This window comes from Miniopterus natalensis, chromosome 2 (assembly GCF_054644295.1).
Source record: "Miniopterus natalensis isolate mMinNat1 chromosome 2, mMinNat1.hap1, whole genome shotgun sequence".
Taxonomy (NCBI): domain Eukaryota; kingdom Metazoa; phylum Chordata; class Mammalia; order Chiroptera; family Miniopteridae; genus Miniopterus; species Miniopterus natalensis.
Genome location: NC_142082.1, coordinates 104,749,021 through 104,770,210, shown reverse-complemented (window position 1 = coordinate 104,770,210; position 21,190 = coordinate 104,749,021). Strand labels below are relative to the sequence as shown.

Sequence of the window (21,190 nt, the reverse complement as noted above, 5' to 3'; positions counted from 1 at the left end):
CCAAAGGAGCAATGACCTCTGCCAGCCCTTCTGCCTGGAAGGAAGCTGCCCCCCACCTCTCGCCCAAATTTCAGGCAGGTTAGTTCCTCCCCGAGTGTCCCAGGACCTTTCAAGCTGCTGCCCGGCGCTGGGCTCAGAGGGAGCGTCCGAGTGAGTCCGTGCCGGGCCCTTTGAGAGGAGCTGCTGGGGCTCCCTCAGCTTCTGTGACTCTCAGCCACAGTCCCCACTGGTTTCACAGCCCGGAGTTGTGGGGACGTTTCCTCCCGGCCCTGGAGCCCTGGGCTGGGGGCCTGCTGTGGGGCTGGGACCCCTCACTCCTCTGGGAAACCTCCACCCACAAGATTCCTTCCCCAGTTTCAACCGCGGCACCGGGTGTGGGCCCGCGGCCACGTCTCTGCAATTCAGCCCCGATCCGCCCGCGTCTCCGCCCCTCCGACCGGTCTCGGTGCTTCCTCAGTTCCCTGGTTGTAGGGATTCTGTTCAGCCAGATCTCAGGAGGCTCTGAGTGATGGTGGTTCTGTATTTTAGTTGTAATTTTGATGTGGTTGCGGGAGGTGGCGGGTGCGGCTGTTACCTACGCCGCCATCTTGTTTCCTCTCCACCAGTCGTTTTTCAGTTGTTTGCTATGTGCGGGGTATTTTGCTAGGCAGCAGTGGTGTGTAAAAAAGAATTCATCAAGAAGTTTGCATAAGAGTTGGGGAATTATATAGCTAGCTCTTGAAACACAGACAAAATTAATACTTTTTGTAGTATTTACCTCTAAATAGAGATTTCACAGAGAAAAAGGGCAATTGAGCTCAACCAAGAAGAGTGAAGAAGACAGGGAAGAGGGGTGTGTAGGAGGTAAGACTGTCCACATTCCAGGGGGAGAGAACTGCGTCGGGGTAAAAGCAAAGGCAAGGGAATGGCACAATGTGCCAGGAGACGAAACTGGAAGGGGAGGATGGGGCTGCCAGATTGCGGCCACCGTGCCAAAGAAATTGGGACATTTTGTAGGTAAGAAGTCATTTAAGATGTTGGAAGGAGAGGAGGGAACCTAATTCAACCTGTTTTAGAAAGATTGCTCTTAGAAACCAAAGCTGAATTGGTAGTGAAGCTATTGCATCAGCAAAAGATGTTAGGATATGAGAGCTTGTATTTAGAGCTGTGACCAGAAGATGGTCATCAATGAAGAACCTAAAACAAAAGAAACATAGCCTGGAAAGGGCAGTAACAGGAATTTCACAGAAGAATTGTATTTTAGAAGAATATGTAATCACATGAAAAACTACTTGTAGCATTTATTAAGTAAAAAGAACAATTTATTAAGTATGAATAGTATTATTTGCTGTATAAGTGCAACATTCCCCCAAAAGTGTTCCTCAAACATTTGAAAAATGTGAGTCTGAAATTCAGGAGAGAGACAGGAACTAGAGTTCTAATTATATACCTTGAATGGTTAAATATAGGTCATTAGGGGTTATTATACTATTCCCTTTTCTTTTGTATATGTGCGCTAAATAAAAAAAATTTAAATCCAGAGAAGCACAACTCAACAGAAATAATTAAATTGGCAAAGAAAGTGGATTAAATATGTTAATGTACTAATGCACTTGGAACAATGTCTGGCCCATAATAAGTGACCAATAAGTTAGCCACTATTATTACCTCTTTATAAAGTTGAAGATAGGGTCATCCATGCAGAGGGTGCAAGGGGAAGAGCAGATCCCTTAGACCTTGGCACCCCCTGCATGTGTAGGAGGAAAAGAAAGAAGAGGAACAGCACAAGATAGAGAAGAAATACGGGGGCAGGAGAGCCAGAAAGTCAAGAGCGGGGACCATTTTAGAAGGAGGTGTTACCAGGGGTAAATGTCACAGAAGGGGCTCAAATCAGATGAAGACTGAGTAAGGACCATTAGATTGTGCTGTTAGGTGACCCTTGAGATTTGTGTTTTGTGGGGTATGTAAGTTTCAGAGTACACCTGCACACAAGAAAGTACACAGATCATGTGTATGCAGCTCCGTGAATTTTTGCACACTCATAGTGAATACCTGGAATAGGAAGCAGGACCTTACCAGCACCTCAGAAGCCTCTTGTCAGTGACTACTCCACCCTACAAGGGTAAACTGACTTTTAATACCACAAATTAGTTTTGCCTATTTTTAAACTTTGTATACCTGGAATCATACAGTGTGAACTCTCTTGTGTGTAGCTTCTTCCATCAACATCATGTTTATGAACAGCATGTAGTAGGTTGCATGTGGATATGGCTTGTTCATTCTCATTACTGTGTGGCATTTCATCGCACGAATACAACACCATTTACCATTTAGTGTTGACAGACTTTGGGTTATTCCCAGGTTTGGGCAGTTTTCCCCAGTTCCTTTTGTTTCATTGGTCTATATATCTTTTTTCATGCCAGTTGCAAGCTGTATTAACAACTGTAGCTTTATCATAGTATTTTTCTTCATGACAGTTCGTCATGTTCTTCTCATAATTTTGTTCTTCAAGATTGCTTTTGTTATCCTTGGCTCTATGTATTTCCACTTACATTTTGAACCACCTTGTCAGTTTACACACACACATATCTGGCAAAGTTTTGGTTTGTATTGAATTGAATCTATAGATTAATTTGGGCAGAATTAACACTTTTACAATATTGAGTCTTCCAATCCATGATCATGTTGCATCCCTCCATTTACGATATTTTTTTAAATTTAAGTATTGTTAGTATACAATCTTCCATTGGTTATATTAGTCTCAGCTGTGTACAATACAGTGATTTGACATTTTTATACCTTACAATGTAATCCTCACTAGTTCTAGTAATCATCTCTCACCATGTGAATTTATCATAGTATTATTGACTGTATTCTTCTTTCCCTTTTACCCACCCCCTCCCTTCTGATAATGATACTCTGTTTCTATGAGTCTGTTTTGGTGGTGGTGGTGGTGATTGTGGAATATCCCACAGCAATAAAAAAGAATGAAATCTTGCCATTTGCAAAAACGTGGATGGATCTAAAAGGGATTATGATAAGTGAAATAAGTCAGACAGAGAAAGACAAATACCATATGGTTTCACTTATATGTAGAATCTAAGATTTTTTTACTTCTCTAAATAATGTTTTATAGTTTTCAATGTAGAGGTCTTAGTTTAGTAACCTTTTGAGAAAGCAATTTCAGTGAAATGGCAAAAACTAAAAGATGTTAAGGAGAGAAATAAGAAACATGGAGTGTGTTCTCTTGAGATGCTTGAAGGCAAAAGAAAGAGAAGTTGGTACTAGCTTGTAAGAGATACAGATTAAAAGGGTGCTTTCAAGACGAGAGTGCCCTTGGAAGGCCTGGTAAAGGACCAGGGGAGGGAAGAGATTGGAAACAGTTATTTAAAGGGATGGGGCCATGGAAGGGTGGCTCACGTTAGCCAGGAAGAGAAGGAACGGGAGTGTTGTGGGGCATTTTGAGGTAGAATGTTGCATGGCTGCTTTACCTTTAACAGTTTCCTCAGAATTACTGGTCGCTTATATGGTGAATGGCACTGAGTCACCACTAGGGTGGTGCCCTTTGCCACTGATTTGCAGCAGCCAAACTTGGTGCCCTTGTGTTCATTCTAATCCATATTTTCAAATCCCCATTTCTTTTAGCAGAGCATATTATTTTATATTCTCATACCTGTACATTTATTATTCCAACAGTCCCTTCAGAGTATCTCAATTAAGGTTTAGCGGAAAGGGGCTTTCCGCTAAACCTTGAGGTACCCAAGAGGCTTGAGGAAGATTTTATAGTAGGTATCTTATATAACGACGAAAACCAAGGTGCTGAAATCTAAGATTTACTGCACAAATTACAGAGGGAGCTGCAGGATTCATGGGGACAGGTTTGTTTTGCAGTTCAGTAGAACGTATTTTACTTTGGAAGTGTTTTTAAGTTTGTTGTTTGTCTTTAGATGCAAAGATTTTGATCCATTCACAGAAAATTGTTCATAGTGTAAACTTATGTGCCTCATATAGCTATGGTGCTTTTAAGAAAGTACACAGGGCAGTATTTTTCACTGCACTACTTGCAGTGATAGAATTAGGCTACCTATATTAGAGAGCAGAGGGTAGGAAATAGAAAATCTTGTTGGACTGCCCGATCTTAGATGTACTAAGTTTGTATTTGTAGCTCTAACAAGGAAGGGAAAGAGAGAGAGAGAAGAATTTAATTCATTGCAGCTAGGATATAATGAGCATTTTCATTAAATCCCACACATTACATGTTTGGACTTTGAGGAAAGCCTTTTCTGGCGTTAAGTATAAAGGGGCGTTTCTTTGGGGAGGAGGTGAGAGACGGATAGGCAGGCATGGAGGGGTGGGTTGGGCAGTGTGCAGTGGGGAGAGGGAACAAGAACATCTTGAGTGAGATCTGCTAGATTAAGTTTCAGAAGCTGGCATACACCCTTCCCAATTTATCCTTAGGACCTGCTGCATATGGAAACCATACAAAAACTTCCTTTTTTACATGTGATGCACATGCTAACAAAATATTTTAAAATAACAAGATACTAATGCATTTCAAGATTTGTTTTCACACCTGTGCTGTGTAGCAGATCTAATTTTTCAGTTTGGTTACTTCACACTGCCTCTCTTTCCGAAGTGGTCTAAACTTTTTAACAACCCGTTCCTATCCTCCTTTGACTTCAGAATGACGGAAGCTTTGCATTTCAAAGTCAGAATAAAAGCCCTCATTTTAAAAGTAATTCCAGTTTCGCAGAAAGGCTGGTCTTTGAGATTTTTTTTCAAGACAGGAAATTTTAGCATATAATGGATCAAGTGCCAATGAAATCTCTCCATGCTCAGCCATGCCCACATTTAATACTGCTTTCAGATAAAATGCAAACCATGCACACTCCCGAGGAACAGGGGAAGGCCTACCAGATGTAAAGCAACTGCAGCTAATGAAAGAATAGTTCCCTCTCTAAACTCTTTGATTCTTCTGATCCCCTTTATTTTTTTAAACACCTTTTCCTGGGCAAACCATTCATTAGACCCTTGGAAAAGGCATAGCCTTATAGTCTACCTCTGGGTTTTTTTGGTCCCCCTAATCTTTTTCCAGCACCTTTAGTTATACTTCCTCCTCCAATGCTAATCACTCTGCCCGCTTCTTGCTTATACCCTCCTGACATTTGTAGGTAATAATCACATTCCCTCCCCTTAGTGTGCAGTTAGTCAGGTCTACTATTTAGTTCTCCTAATCCTGCCCCATAAAAGGATCTTTTCAGCTTCTTAGTCATGCCTGCCACTTTTCTTTGAACTTATTCCAGTTTGTCTCCATTTTTCTGATAATGAGGTGCCTGAAATGGAACACAGTTCCCTAGGTGTGGCTTCACTGCAGCCACGTAATGGACTGGGGTGGAGGGTCCTCTGAGGGATGGTGCCCAAGCCCAGCCAGCCTCGGGGCCTTTGTCACTCTCGAAGAGCTGGTATTGCTTCTCCAGACCGGGAAATCCCTGTGTTCCCCGACTTCAGTAAACAGCCCAGTGCATTTCCTCCTCCATGCCTTATTAGCTCATAATACTTTTCCATTTCGAATGACCCTTTTTCCTGTCCTCTGATATCAACTGCTACATCCTTCAAGAAACCTTCCCCTTCTAAATATGTTTTTTTTTAATATTAGTATTTCAGAGAGAGGAAGGGAGAGAGAGAGAAACATCAGTAATGAGAGAGAATTATCAATCGGCTGCCTCCTGCATGCCCCCTACTGGGGCTCGAGCCCGCAACCCAGGCAGGCTCCCTAACCAGGAAATCGAACCATGACCTCCTGGGTCAACAATGCTCAACCACTGAGCCACACTGCCCGGGCAAGAAACCTTCCCCTTCTTACCCTCCTCTTTTTACCAAGCTGAAGGCAGTAGCACTTTTTACCTCTTTGTGGGCATTTAGTACGTAGTGTTTTACATAGAGTACTCAGTCAGTATTTTTTTACAGTTTTATTGAGATATAATTCACCCACCATACAGTATACCCATTTAGAGTGTACAGTTCAGTAGGTTTAATATGTTCTCTGAATTGTACAACCATGACCACAATCAATTTTCAAACATTTTTATCAGTTCAAAAAGAAATCCATACTTCTTCGAAGTCACTCCCGATTATCCCATCTCACCCCAGCCCTTGGCAACCACTCATCTTCTTTCTAACTCTGGATTTGCCTAGTCTGGACATTTCATAAAAATGGAATCATACAATATGTTGTCTTTTGTGACTGGCTTCTTTCATCTACTGTTTTTATGGTTCATGTTATAGCAGGTATCAGAACTGCATTCCTTTTCATTGGCAAATCAATCAATACTTTCTGAGTAAATATTTTATACATTTCTGTTTGTTTCTTCTCAGTATCTTAGAATATAATAATTACACATTTAAAATTTCATGTAGCTTTGAATATTTAGATTACATACTTTTATTCATATTTCTTATCATAAAATTGATGTTTGTGGTATTAAACAGTATAAAAGTATACAGAGTAAAACTGAAAGTCCTTCCAGCCACTCAAACTAGCTGCTCAGTTTTGTGTTTTTGCTTTCATAAGTTTTTTATATATAGGCCTAAGCATAAATCTCTCTCTCACCTCTTGCTTGACACTGTTTGTTAATAAATTTTTGCTCTTACATATCGCCTTGGTAAACATACTTGTGCATACATTCTTGAATTTCTTAGTGGTATTTTTATAGAACATACTCTTAAACCTGGAATTATTTGATCAAAGGATACATACAATTAAATTTGGTTGATAAGACCATATTGTATACCAATCTATATTCCCATCAGTAGTGGTATAAAGAGCACCCACTTCCCCAGATCCTGCCAACACTGATTTTTAACAATCTTTGAAACTTTTGCCAATGTGATAAGGGGGAAAAACCCTATCTTGTTTAACTTGTATTTCTTTCATTATTAATTAAATTGAGTTTTGTTTTTGAATCTTCACCCAAGGATATTTTTTCATTGCTTTTCAGAGAGAGAGAGAGAGAGAAGCACTAATGTGAGAGAGACGCATCGATTGGTTGCCTCCTGCACTTGCCCTGACCAGAGCCAGGGATCGAGCTTGCAGCCGAGGTACATGCCCTTGGCCAGAATCCAACCAGGGACCCATTAGTCTGCAGGCCGATGCTTTAACCACTGAGCCAAACTTGCCAGAGCAGGAAGTTGAGTATTTTTAATGTGCTTATTAGCCATTTGTATTTCTTCTGTGAGTTTTTAATTTATATCTTCTCCCCATTTTTCTATTAGTTATTAGATTTATAGTACCGCTTTTACAATAAATCCTTTGTCTTTTTGTTCTTTGTCTTATTATAAATGTTTCTTAAGTCATCACTTATATTTTAATTTGTTATATCTCTTCTGGCTCCTTATAATCATTTTAAGTTTCTATATATTCAAATTTCCCCTTTTTTTTTTTCCCTTTTATAGCTTTCTTTAATTGCATTACATGCTGTCTTAATCAGTTCAGGCTGGTATAACAACGTACCATAAACTGTGTGGTGTGGCTTATCGACAACAGAAATTTATTTCTCACCATTCTGGAGGCTGGAAGTCCAAGATCATGGTGCCAGTGTGGTCTGGCTCTGGTGAGGCCTTCTTCCGGCTTACAGGCTGCCTACTTTTCCTTGTATCCTCACATAGTGGAAAGAGCTAGTTAGCTCTCTGAACTTTTCTTATAAGGGCAATATTCTCATTCATGAAAATTTCACCCTCATGACAAATTACCTCCTAGAGGTCCCTCCTCAAAATACCATCACATTGGGATTAGTATTTCAACATATATATTAGGGGGAGATCCTAACATTCAGTCTATTGTGAAATATAAAATTAGAAGCATGTACCTGTCCCCCAGCCCAAGATTCTAAAAAATGCTCCTAAATTTGCTTCTAGTACTTTCATGATGTAATTTCAATAACTTTTTATTGAGGTATAATTGACATATAACATCATCATCATAGTTTCAGGTATACAATATAATGATTTGATATTTGTGTAGATTGCAAAGTGATCATCACATTAAGTCTCACCACCCATACTTACACTTCCGTTTTTCTTGTGATGAGAACTTTTAAAATCTCTTAGCATGTTTCAAATATCAATACAGGATTATTAACTATAATCATCATGCTATATATTACATCCCCAGGACTTACTTTATTTTATAACTAGAATTCTGTACCTTTTGACTCCCTTCACCCTTTTCCCCTTTCCTTCACCCCCCTACCTCTGGAAATCAACAGCCTGTTCTCTCCATGATTTCATGGTTTGTCTTGTTTTTCTTTAGGTTCCATGTAAGATCATATGGTATGTGTCTTTCTCTGTCTGACTGACTTCACTTAGCATAATGCCCTTAAGTTTTATCTGTATTGTTGCAAATGGCAGATTTTTCAGTTATAACTCGAATAATACTTCACTGTGTGTTTGTATATGTATGTAGTATGTATGTAGTATGTATGTATGTATGTTACATTTTGTTATCCATTCTTCCACCAGTGGACTCTTAGGTTGCTTACATTTCTTGACTAGGGAGTGCGTATGTCTTTTGCAGTTAGAGTTGCTTTTTTATTTTATGTTTTTATTGGTTTTAGAGAGAGAGGAAGGGAGAGGGAAAGATAGAAACATAGATAAAAGAGGAACATCGATCTGCTGCCTCCTGCATGCCCCCCACTGGGGATCGAGTCCCGGCTGGGAATCAAACTGGTGACCTCTTAGTTCATGGGTTGACACTCAACCACTAAGCCACCACCAGCCAGGCTATTTTTTTTTTTTTTTTTTTGGATAAATATCCAGAAGTAGAATTGATGGATCCTACTGTAGTTCTATTTTTACTTTTTTGAGGAACCTCCATATTGTTTTCCGTAGAGTCTGCACCAGTTTATCTTCCCACCAACAGTGCACAAGTGTTCCTTTTTCTCTACCTCTTGAGCAACACTTATTATTTCTTGTCTTTTTTACGATAGCCATTCTTTTTTTTTCTTTTTTAATCCTCACCCACGGATATGTTTTCATTGATTTTTTTAAAGAGAGAGGAAGGGAAAGCAAGAGAGAGAGATACATCGATGTGAGAGAGATATATTGACAAGTTGCCTCCCATATGCACCCTGACCAGGGACCGAACCTGCAACCTAGGTATGTGCCCTGACTGGGAGCCAAACCTTTTGGTGTATGGGACCATGCTCCAACCGACTGAGCCACTCAGGGCAATGATAGTCATTCTAACAGGTGTGAAGTGATATCTCATTGTGGTTTTGATTTGATTTCCCTAATGATTAGTGATGGTGAGCACCTTCTCATGTATCTATTGGTTATCTTTATGTCTTCTTTGGAAATATGTCTACTCAGATCCTCTGCCCATTTTTTAGTCAGATCGTTTGGGTTGCAGGAGGGAGCTATTAATTTATATGAGTTCTTTAGTATTATTTCAATCTCAAACATTTTTGTTTTATTTATTTATTTTTAATTTAAATTTTTATTTTTTTATTTTTTCCATCACCATTTGTCCCCCCATACCCTCTTCCACGTCCACCCACACCCCTCCTCGCCACAATCACCACACTGTTGTTTGTGTCCATGAATTCTCTGTTTTCCTTTTTTTCTTAGTCCCTCTACTCCTCCCCCCAACCAGCTTCACCCTCAGAGCTGCCTGCCTGTTCTCTCCTTATGAGTCTGTCACTGTTTTGCTTGTTAGTTCAGTTTATTCATTAGATTCCACATGAGTGAAATCATATAGTACGTGGTCTTTCTCTAACTTATTTCACTTAGGATAATGTTCTCCAGGTCTTTATATATTTTTGGTATTAACCCCTTATCAGATATGTGATTTGCAGATATTTTCTCTCATTCAGTAGGTTGTCTTTTCAATGGTTTCTTTTGCTGTGCAAAGGCTTTTTAGTTTGATGTAGTCCCACTTGCTTATTTTTGCTTTTGTTGCCTTTGCCTTTAGCATCAAATCTAAAAATCATCACCAAGATCAATGTCAAGGAAATTTCTGCTTATGTTTTCTTCTAGAAGTTTTTTAGATTTCAGGTGTTGCATTCAAGTCTTTATTTTGAATTAATTTTCATGTATGGTGTTAGATAGTGGTGCAGTTTCATTCTTTGGCATGTGGCTGTCCAGTTTTCCTAACACCATTTATTGAAGAGACTATCCCTTTCCCACTGTATAATCTTGACTCGTTTGTCTTAAATTAGTTGACTATATGTGTGTTTGTGTTTATTTCTGGGCTCTCTATTCTGGTTCATTGACCTATGTGTCCACTTTTATGCCAATACCATACCATTATAATGACTATAGCTTTGTAACATAGTTTGGCATCAGGGAGCACAGTGCCTCCAGCTGTTTTTCTCTCTTAAGATTGCTTTGGTTATTTGGGGTCTTTTATGGTTTCATACAAATTTTAGAATTGTTCTATTTCTGTGAAAAATGCCATTGGAATTTTGCTAGGTAGGGATTAAACTGAATTTGGAGAATGCTCTAGTATGAACATTTTAACAATGTTAATTATTTCCATATATGAGCATGAAATCATTTCATTTATTCATGTCTTCAACTTCCTTCATCAATGTCTTAGAGTTTTCAGTGTACAGGTCTTTCACCTCCTTATTTGAATTTATTCATGATATTTTATTCCTTTTGATACAATTATAAATGGGATTGCTTTCGTAATATCTCTTTCTAAGTTCTTTATTCGTATATAGAAACACAACAGATTTTTGTATATTGATTTTGTTTATTAGTTTTAACAGTTTTTTTGTGGACCTTTTAGGGTTTTCTATATATAATATGTCATCTGCAAATAGTGTCAGTTTTACTTCTCTTTTGATTTGGATACCTTTTATTTCTTTTTCTTGTCTAATTGTTCTGGCAAAGACTTGTAATAAAAGTGGCAAAGTGGGCCACTTTTTCCTGATCTCAGAGGAAAGCTTTCAGCTTTTCGCCATGAGTATGATGTTAGCTTTGGCCTTGTAATATATGGCCTTTATTATGTTGAGATATATTCTCTTTATACCCACTTCCATAAGAGTTCTTACCATAAATGGATGTTGAATTTGGTCAAATGCTTTTTCGCCATTTATTGAGATGACATCTATTTTTATCCTTCACTTTTCGAATGTGGTGTGTCACATTTATTGATTTGCAGGTCTTAAACTACCCTTGCATCCCTGGAATAAATCCCACTTGATCATGGTGTATGATCCTTTTAATGTATTGTTGAATTTGGTTTGCTCGTATTTTGTTGGGGGGCTTTTGCATTAGTGTTTATCATAAATATTGGCCTCCATTTTCTTTTCTTATGGTGTCCTTGTCTATTTTTGGTATCAGGGTAATGCTGGCTTATAAAATGAGTTTGGAAGTTTTCCCTCCACTTCTTTTTTTTTTGGAAGAGTTTGAAAAGAATTGTTTTTAATTTTTCTTTGAATGTAAGGTAGAATTCACCTGTGAAGCCATCTTGTCCTTGAGTTTTGTTTGTTGGGAGGTTTTTGACTACTGATTCAGTCTCCTTGTAGTGCTTGGTTTGTTCAGATTTTCTAGTTCTTCATGATACAGTCTTGGAATGTTTTATGTCTCTAGGAATTTATACATTTCTTCTAGATTTTCCAGTTTGTTAGCATACAATTGTTCATAATAATCTCTTATGACTTGTTGTATTTCTGTGGCATCAGTTGTAATGTCTCCTTTTTATTTCTGATTTTATTTTAGTCCTGTTTTTTTTCTTGGTAGGTCTAGCTAAAGATTTGTCTATTTTGTTTATCTTTTCAAAAGAGCTCTTAGTTTTATTGATCTTTTTCATTATCTTTTTAGTCTCTATGCCATTTATTTCTACTCTGACCTTTATTTCCTTCCTTCTACTAACTTTGGGCTTTGTTTGTTGTTCATTTTCTAGTTCCTTGAGGTGTGAAATTAGATTGTTTATTTCAAATCTTTCTTTTTTCTTAATGTAGGCATTTATCCCTATGACATTCCCTCTTAAAACTGGTTTTACACCCATAAATTTTGGTGTATTCTATTTCAATTTTCATTTGTCTCAAGGTATTTTATGTCTTCTTTAATTTCTTCTTTGACCATTCAGTTTTTTAGTTGCATGTTGTTTAATCTCCACATATTTGTGAGTTTACTTCTTGTAATTGATTTCTAGTTTCATACCATTGTTGTCAGAATAGATGTTTGATGAGATTTTATTCTTCTTAAATTTATTGAGACTTCTTTTGTGGCCTAACATATGATCTATCCTGGAGAATGTTTCATGTGCACTTGAGAAGAATGTATATTCTCAGTGTAATTTTTAAATTTAGATCTTTGGCCAGCTTGAAGTTTATGTTTATGTATAGTATGAGCAGGAATCTAAATACAACTAGGCCCAGTTGACCTAAAATATTCATTGATTTCTAATGCCTTTTGATTATATTATAAATCCCACTGATCAAATTTTATCAATACAATACTTTTAACTAGTATACTTTTATAGTATGTTTTATAATCTGGTAGAGCAAGTCCCACATCATTTTCTGTCTTAAAATATTTTCTGAGACCCTGGCTGGGTGGCTCAATTGGTTGGGGCATCATCCCCTACACCAAAAGGCTGTGGGTTCGATTTCCAGCCAGTGCATACACCTAGGTTGTGGGTTTAATCCCCAGTCAGGGTGCATACTGCAGGCAATCAGTGTATGTTTCTCTCTCACATTGGTGTTTCTTCCTAAAAAAGAAAAAAAATTTAAAAATCAATCCTCAGGTGAGGATTAAAAAATAAAATAAAATATTTTCTTGGCTCTTCTTATATATTTACACTTAAGGATAACTTTTAGAATCAATTACCAAGTTTCAAAGAGTCTTTGGGATTTGATTTGGAAATGTATTTATAGTATACTTTTAGGTAAAAACAAAATCAGTTTATAAAAATCTATATAATATCATTGCCATTTTATTTCTAAAATTACATGTATGTATAATAAAAGTCTCACAGACTATATGACAAAATATATAGGAATGGTTATATCCTGATGCTAATGTTATAGGTGATTTTTTTTCTTGGTGCTTTCCTTTTCCAAATTTTTTACAATGCATGTGTAATACTTTTTAAATCCAAAAAAACTCCTGAAAAATGTTATTAAACTAAAATGTATCCATTAGTAACTTCATATTTATCTACTTAACTGAAGCCAAATAGAATAAAAAGTATTTCATGGGAAATAAATATGTGACATGTTGAGAGTCAAGTACAGATATCTGGCTCAGAATATAAACCAGAGTTCAGAATTTTCTTGGGAATAATCTGAAGCAATACAGCCTGACATTCCCCTCACTTACTTTGAGTGATTTGACGTCAGTTCCACTGACGATACTTGAGAGTTGTCGTACATATAAGTTGTTGCTTATATGTAGCTTTTTCATTTAACAGTATTTCTAGATTATATTCTGCGTGACTGTATTTACAAGGCACCTGGCCTCCTTGGTTTTCCCATTCCAGAGGTTTATATTTATACGACACAGCCAGGCCTTGATATGCACCAGGACTTAGTGTGGTCTAAATCTAGTCCTTGCATGTCTTGATCTTTTTGTCCACATTTAGCAAAAAAAAGATTGCTGAATCTGTTCCCAGCTTTTTGATATATTTGAAGAAGCAGTGTGATAATCCTTGGCTCAGAGCATCGAGATTCTATCAACACTATAGTTAGAACTTTGTTGTCTTTGCTTTTTAATCTACATGCGTCTTACCAATTCCATAAAAACAACTGTAACAATAATTATAGTAACATGTAACATTTATCAACCATTTTCTATGTGTCAGGCATTATACTGCACTTTATAGGAATACCTCATTAAATCTTTCAAATAACCTATAAACGTTATTGCCCCATTTTACAGATGAGGAAACTGAGGCTCAGAGAGGTTCAGGTCATACAAACTAATAATTGGCAGAGCTGATATTGAAACCCAGGCAGCCTACCTCTCTAGAGCCTATGTTCTTAACTATACTTTATTTTTCATTTTATTTTATTTTTGACAGTATTACAGAAGTCTCCCAATTTTCCTCCCTATTACCCCCTTTCTCGTAGCCCCTGCCCCACTCCAGGCCTTCACCACACTATTGTCTGTGTCCATGGGTTATGCATATAAGTATATATGTCCTTTGGTTAATCCCTCCCCGTCTCCCCCTGCCCTGAGATATGGAAGCATGGAACAGGCTTAACTATACTTTAAACTCAGTTTTTAATTTCCCTCCTTTCCTAAAACCGGCTCTGCCCCCTGTATTTTCAGTCTCATTTGTCTAATATCCACAGCTAGAACTGTCAGAATGACTCTCCATTCTCTCTCACTTGTCTCCACCTCCTGTCAGCCCTCCCTTTGCAGAGTCGCGTCCGTCTGTTCCTCTCCATGTCCCCAGACCCTACCTTTGTTTTAGCCCTCCTGAACTCTCACCTGGGCTTGTAACAATTACCTCCCTTCACATATTCTTTTTTCCACTCAGTCTAACATGTTTTTATCTTTATAGCTATCTTCTAAGAAAATGAAGCTGATCATGTCTCTGGATTGTTTAAAAACTCTTGGACTTCCTTTTGTTATTGTTGTTGTTTTTGTAACCAGATTATATCTAAACTCCTTAGCTTTACATACACAATCTGGCCCCAGCCTGTCTCTTCGGCTTCGTTTCCTGTCATTCTCCACCCAATCCCTTTACCTTATGCTCCAGCCATATTGAACATCTCACTGTTCCCTAGATCTGTGCCAAGCCCTTTCATAGCTCTGTGCATCTGCCCTTGTTTCATCTGCTAGAAAGCCTCTTCTGTCGTTGATCTCCCAGACAAACTCCTATTCAGCTCTCAAGATCCAAATCACATGTTGCCTTTAGTATCATCTCGGACTCCTCCAGGATGAAACAGTCATTCTTACGTCTTCCCCTGTAACATATTCATGCCTTGGTTACGGCCCTTAACATGGTGGGTTGTAATGATCCGTTTACATTTTGTCTATTTTATTAACCTAAATGGGTCTTCAGGGCAAGAACCCATTCCAGGCCCTTAATAAATGTTAATTTAATGCTTGAAGGAGAATGTCAGAGAGGGTGTTTGAAAGCCTAAGAAGTTAGAAATATACTTCTAAACTAGCAGAAGACTACCTCGTATCTAAATTAACAGGCCTAAGGTAGGGTAGTCTAATGCACTGAATAAAAGTGGTACATAGAAACAGGGGAAATCTTTTAAATTTTAAGTTTCCCTAGGTCGGAGACCATTATGCAAGATTAGGATCCTGTCTGCAATCATCCATGTACCTGGACGTGTGTGTGATACTGGGGCACAGTGGGGAGAACATTCCACCTGTAATGAGAGGGCTGAGATTGGAGTCCCAGCTCTGCAAATTACCATCCTTGGAACTTGGACTAGTCACTAACTTCTTTAGACCTTGTTTTCATGAAAAAATATTTGAAATTTACTTTTACCCTTCTGGCTGTTAATTTAGATGTGGGAAGACTTCACATAGAAAGTGTCTCTTTTTTCTTTTTCTTTTTTTTTTTAAGCTTTATTGAGGTATAACTGACAAGTAAAACTGTGATATATTTAAGGTGTACAACGTGATGATTTGATATACATCATCAAAGGATTCCCACAATTGAGTTCACACATTCATCATCTCATATAGTTCCTTTTTTTCTTTATGAGAATACTTAAGTTATACTCTCTTAGCAAATTTCAATTATACAGTACAGTGTAATCAACTGTTGTCACCATGTTTAACCTTAGATTCTCAGTCTATATTCATCTTCTATCTGAAAGTTTGTACCCTTTTAGCAACCTCTCCCCATTTCCCCCATTCCCCCCATTCCCCAGCCCCCTGGCAACTACCGTTTTACTCTCTGATTTTATGAGTTAGACTTTTTTTTTTTCCAGATTCCACACACATATAAGTGATACCATTGCAGTCTTTGTCTTTCTCAGTCTGGCTTATTTCACTTAGCATAGTGCCCTCTAGGTTCATCCATGTTGTTGCAAATATCATTTCTTTATTGATAAACAGTAATTCTTAACTCAGTGCAAATAGGATTGTTTTATTTTATCTGAAATCCACCTTTCCTTTCCCTTTCAGCTTCAGAATGAATTAGAAAAAGGTGAGCGGGACAATGCAGAACTGCAGGAGTTTGCCAATGCCATCCTCCAGAAGATAGCAGACCATTGCCCCGACATCCTGGAGCAGGTGGTCAACGCATTGGAAGAATCATCCTGACCCTGCTTCATCGGGAGTGGCCAGCCCAGCAGCCCAATACAGTGAACCTAGGAGCCAAGAAAAGCAAACTACGAGGACAGGCACACAGAAGCTTCTTGGCACTGTGCAAACACTACAGACTCCACCCTACCTTCAAGTGTGATTCCAGCGCCATTTCTACATCTGTCATCTGACTCTGCCTTTCTACTTTGGATGTTGTTTCTATACTTATTTTGTGATGTCCAGGGTGGGTAAGTGGCCAAGTCCCCACGAAGAACCACCATCTAGTCATCAGCAGTGGAGAACTCTGGAAGCCAGTGGCTCTGCCCTCACAGAGGAGCATGGAGTGGGGAGCCTCATACCTCCTGTTTTTGACGTGAGAACTAAATCTGGAATCTACTTGGAGTTCAACACACTGAGAGAATGCTTCCCATGGACAAGAGAGCTGAGTGTCCTAATATCACAACAGGTGCTTTCTCCTACAAGGATTAAAAAAAAAAAATCTCAAAAAGATATTATTAGAAAAAGAGAGAGGGGAAAAGAGAGAACAGGGACAAACAGAAAAACGACTCTTCTTTTACTGTCCCTTTTGTTTACTTTTCATCTGCAGTGTTTTATGCAGGGGAGTGGCAAGCAGGCCTCCCGATGGCTCGGTGAACACTAACGCCCCACCCCAGTCCATCTCGCTCACGCGTGCTCTTCTCCTCAACCAGTTAGCAAGAGGATGGTGCAAACAGTTCTCCCTCCAGTCACCCTCGTGTAAGACCTTTGGCCTTTCTCTTAGGTCATATATCTCTAATGGAAAGAGAAGAGGGGTTTGACATGAGGCGCTGTCACCGCCAGCTCTGCTTCAGTAGTGACTATTCCTCAGGGTCAGGCTGGTTTCTCCTGAACACCTCTTTCATCAGGCCCCTGAGCCCCAAAGAATGCTTCTGCCTTCCCACCACAGTGCTCCAAACTCTTGCAGCCCCGCAGTCACTGAACTTTATGACCCATCTCCACCCTTGTAGCGTAACTCTTGATTTGCACTTCCTAGAACCTTAGCCTGTGCATTGCCTGGAACCTCCTCTCACACAAATGAATGTTTCTCATCCCACACACATTCCTTCCTCCATTCTTTCATTCAAAGACTATGAAATGCCTACTGCTAGGCACTCATACTTTAAAAAAAGGGAGGGAGAGGTGTAAAGGGTTGTATGAGACATACCTGCTCGAGTGAAAGTAGTAAAAGGCATAACTTTCCCCCACATCTTAACAGAAGGTATCTTTTCCAGAAAAATCTTGCACAAATCAGCATTTCTCATTTCTTACTAAAATGAAATTGATAGGTTTGGGGGCTGAGGACTGAGTCACTTACTTGCCTACAGGATCCCATTTGGTGATTCAGGACTTTTGTTTATTGCTCTTACCCTGAAAGAGTAACAGTAGTGGATAGTGTTTCCTTGGCCAACTCTGTGTCACAAATCAGAACATTGACCTCAAAGTTACAAATTCACTTGAAGGTATTGTCATTTTGTTGAAGGGCATTTTCCCCAAGCATAGACAATGGCAGTCATAAAAAAGCAGACACCAAGAAATAGACCACTTAACCAAATGTAGGCCTTTGACGACCTCTGTGGCCAGACACCTGACCAGACACTCATCTTCTGATAAGAGTTGCTGGGCTAAATGCCTTTGTCTTGCATTTTCTCCTTTCCCTTCCCCAGTTACTCACCCAAGAATCTGATGCTTCCTGTAAAGTCATCACGGCCATCAGTTCAGTATCTTCCCACCAGCAAGCCTTGACTGTCTCATTAACTTATATGGTCAAATCTCCAGCTGCCCTGACTTGTGCTGTAAAACAGTCTCCCCTCTGAGAAGCTGTAGAGTGTTCCTTATCAAAGGTTTAAATGAACTCTGCTCATAAACTTCTTACTGAGATGCTTCCTGATAGCAAGGCTGGCCGGAGTTGGGGTGCCAGGGGTTAGATATTAAGTGGTGGTCATTTGTGGTCAATTACCTCAATTCCATTTATTTACTTCATTGCCTGTAAATCATGTAGATAGCCCCCAGTGTTTTAGGGCTGGAGTATTAGAGTCTCACTTTAAATACCATAATGCAGAGAGCTGAGGTAAGATAACAGCCTTCCCGGGACTACAGCAGAACAGAGAGCAGAGGAGGCCATGCCCAGAGAAGTGCCCGGGCCTGGCACTGGCTGGCGGTGGTCTGGCAAGGGAAGGCCTCAGCCAGGTCTCTCAGGGTCCCGCTGATCAGCCTTTACCATCAAATACAGTACCTGCCACTCTTGCCCACATGTTGCATGACTTACTGCACCTTCTTCCCCTTTTCATTTCTACCCTTCCTGCTGCTCTCCCTCTGAAACCTTATGGAAGTCCTCTGGACAGGGGCTTCTGAGAAGGAAATTTCTGGGCAGACATCGTCTCCCTGGCCTGTATGAACCATAGCAGGGAATCTTTCTCCCTTCCCAGTATCTCAAATGGTTCTGGGGACTGTTTGGTCCTAGACGAATTAGGCTCTGGCTAAAGTTTAACGCTGAACAAGACCTGCATTTACATTATAGGGGCAAAGTCAGTAAAGTTTCTAGCGTTTAAGTATCTTACTGAGTTTAGAACATTCATCAAGCCAGCATTTACTAAATGCATAATTCCCATCATACATTTTGTGACCTTCTTATGGTATTCAAGGTTGTAAAAGGTCACTCAGCTACTACCAAACGTGTTGTATGTAGCCTTGAAAACTCACTGCAGGTTGCCTGTAACGTTCACCAAATTCATCCATTCCATTGGTAAGTCTAGTTCCCCCTTAACACCTAAAGGCCTGTACCCCAAATGAAGGCATCATAAAGGGCACAGGGTGGAATCCAGCCTGGAGCGCATGACTGCAGAAATACAGTGTGACTTTTCATCTCATATACCTCTATCCCAGGTACTCATTGAGTTCTTGATGAAGTATCTGAATTGAGATTTACAAGGACTTTGGATACCATTTGAAATAGAAAAGACTTTAAATGGTCTTTAACATATTAAGAAATAAGAGTGGGAATCCTGAAATCTGTCTCAATTCTAACCTTTAACCTTGTACATTACAATCTAAAGAAGATCTAAGTTCTTTTCTCTCTTTCAGTTGGGCTTTAAAAATACTAATAAGGCAGACTGAACCCAAGACCACCTTCAGTGTCAATAGTGGCAGTGTGGCTTGGCCACTATTGACACTTCTGTCAATAAAAGTCTGGTTTCCCATGAGAAGCTCATTGGCTCACCCGCTCCTCAGAGTGAGAGAGAAGGGAGTGGAGGTCACCACAGAGTTTTAGTCAACCGCTAAACTAACCCCTCCCCTGTTGATGGTCAGGATTGGCATTTGGATTTGCTGCTAGAGTTCCGCTGATCCCAGAGCCCTCCTGCCCTCCTGTTTGACCCCATTACTTACGTGTAGGCCCAGTGGCTACCCTCAGGGTCTTTGAGGAAAGAGCAAATTGAATCTGTCACCACATATAATGTGACCCTCACACGACGCTTGCTAAGTTTCAGCGAGCCCTGTGTCCGCAGTATCAGTAACTCTGCCTGCCTGCCCGCCTCATCGCCCACCTGCAGACATCAGAACGGTGGGGAAGGCAGTGGGAAGCGGGCAGAGGCAGGCGGCAGGCCGCCCTTCGCAGGCCGCCCACTCGTCCGTCCCTGCCAGCCCTGGGCGCTCAGGACAGGGACTTCAACCATTTAAAGAAACGTTTTAAAAGAATCTGGAGTTTTCCACCGTGTGAACTAAGAGAATACTTGGGCAAGAAAAAACATAAAAGGAAATCCTTCTGAACAAAATGGCTGTCTTTACTCTTTTTAAGCAAAAACTGTTCCCAAACTTTTTCGTGTCAAAACTGTAACCAAGTGTCTCCTGATTTTTCCCAGTGTGTTTAGCGAGTGCTGTGATCCTAATGTAGGTATTCTCCGCCGGACTCTCTTGGAGGAGAGGTGGTTTTAGGGACTGGTTTGGGGGGGAGCGGGTTTTTGTCCCATCCCACCTCCTGTTTTGTTTCTCTGCTTGTCAATATTGTCTGTGTGGTTCAGAGAATTCGGGCAGTTACATTGTGTCCATTGTTGAGATTATTAAGATATTAAAGAGTAGTTGTAGAACTGAAAAATTAAGGAGCTGTGTTTTAAAAATGCAAACCAATATCATGTTAAAGGAATTCAAGCTATGGGGCAGCCAAACTCCTCCCCTCCTCCCAAGTCGGCTTAGGTGGCAGCTGGGCTGGCCGCTTGGGAAGCGCAGGGACCACAGTCCAGGTAGGTGACTACCTGGCTGAAAGACGGCTGCTGAGGAAAAGGAATCGGGGGCTCAGAGTCCCAGCTGCGCCAGCGTTTTCCTGTACATCCTCAGGACCTCTGGGTAGTTTGTGACCCTATAACCACTCTCACCCCCACATTGGTCCCAGCTCAGTGTGCCTAATACTGTGTGGCAACCTGGCTTGACTCAAGCCCTACACCTGGCAGCAGCCCTGCACAGGCCACAGAACCTCTCTCCTGCCCACTTGGTGCTATATCATCCAGTGACCATCCACTACGGGCCGGGCACTGGCCAGCCCAGCGCCCGCAGTCCCGGTGAATGAGCTACCCTCAGATCTCAGTTCCTTCTGGCGTCAGTCCTAGATTCTTTCCCTTTAAGAATTTTAGACCCAGATCTCCGGGGCCCAAGCTGCCTTTCTTGGCCCCCTTGAGGCTGTCGTCAGGAAAGGAAGTGAACCCTGCTGAAGCCAGGGAATCGGGCCCTGGGCCAGAGCAAGCCCTCTGAGCCCAGCCCTGTTTCCACACCACACCAGTATTGCATGTCCTCTGACGCAGCCAGGCCCACCTGAGGGCAGTGCACCGCCCGCTCTGCCTGCTGCCCACGCAGGACCGGCAGAGCCTGCCTGCACACCAGGCTGGGTGTTCAGGATGGGGACAGGTCCCCCTGGGACGCTCGCCCCTTTGTTCCAGAAGAGAAGTGCTGCACTTTAGTG

The 21,190-nt window shown here is 40.4% G+C and overlaps 1 protein-coding gene across 4 annotated transcripts in view; it reads left to right on the top strand.

Moving 5' to 3' along the window:
* ERC1 (ELKS/RAB6-interacting/CAST family member 1) overlaps nucleotides 1-18,405 on the top strand; it is a 425,945-nt gene extending 407,540 nt beyond the window's left edge. For all 4 annotated transcript variants that reach the window (XM_087814458.1, XM_016224828.2, XM_016224830.2 and 1 more), the window contains one exon: nucleotides 16,084-18,405. In XM_087814458.1, coding sequence (XP_087670584.1) covers nucleotides 16,084-16,221 — 138 coding nt within the window. In that variant the 3' untranslated portion in view covers nucleotides 16,222-18,405. The remainder of the gene's footprint in view (nucleotides 1-16,083) is intronic.
* The last annotated feature ends 2,785 nt before the right edge of the window (nucleotides 18,406-21,190 follow it).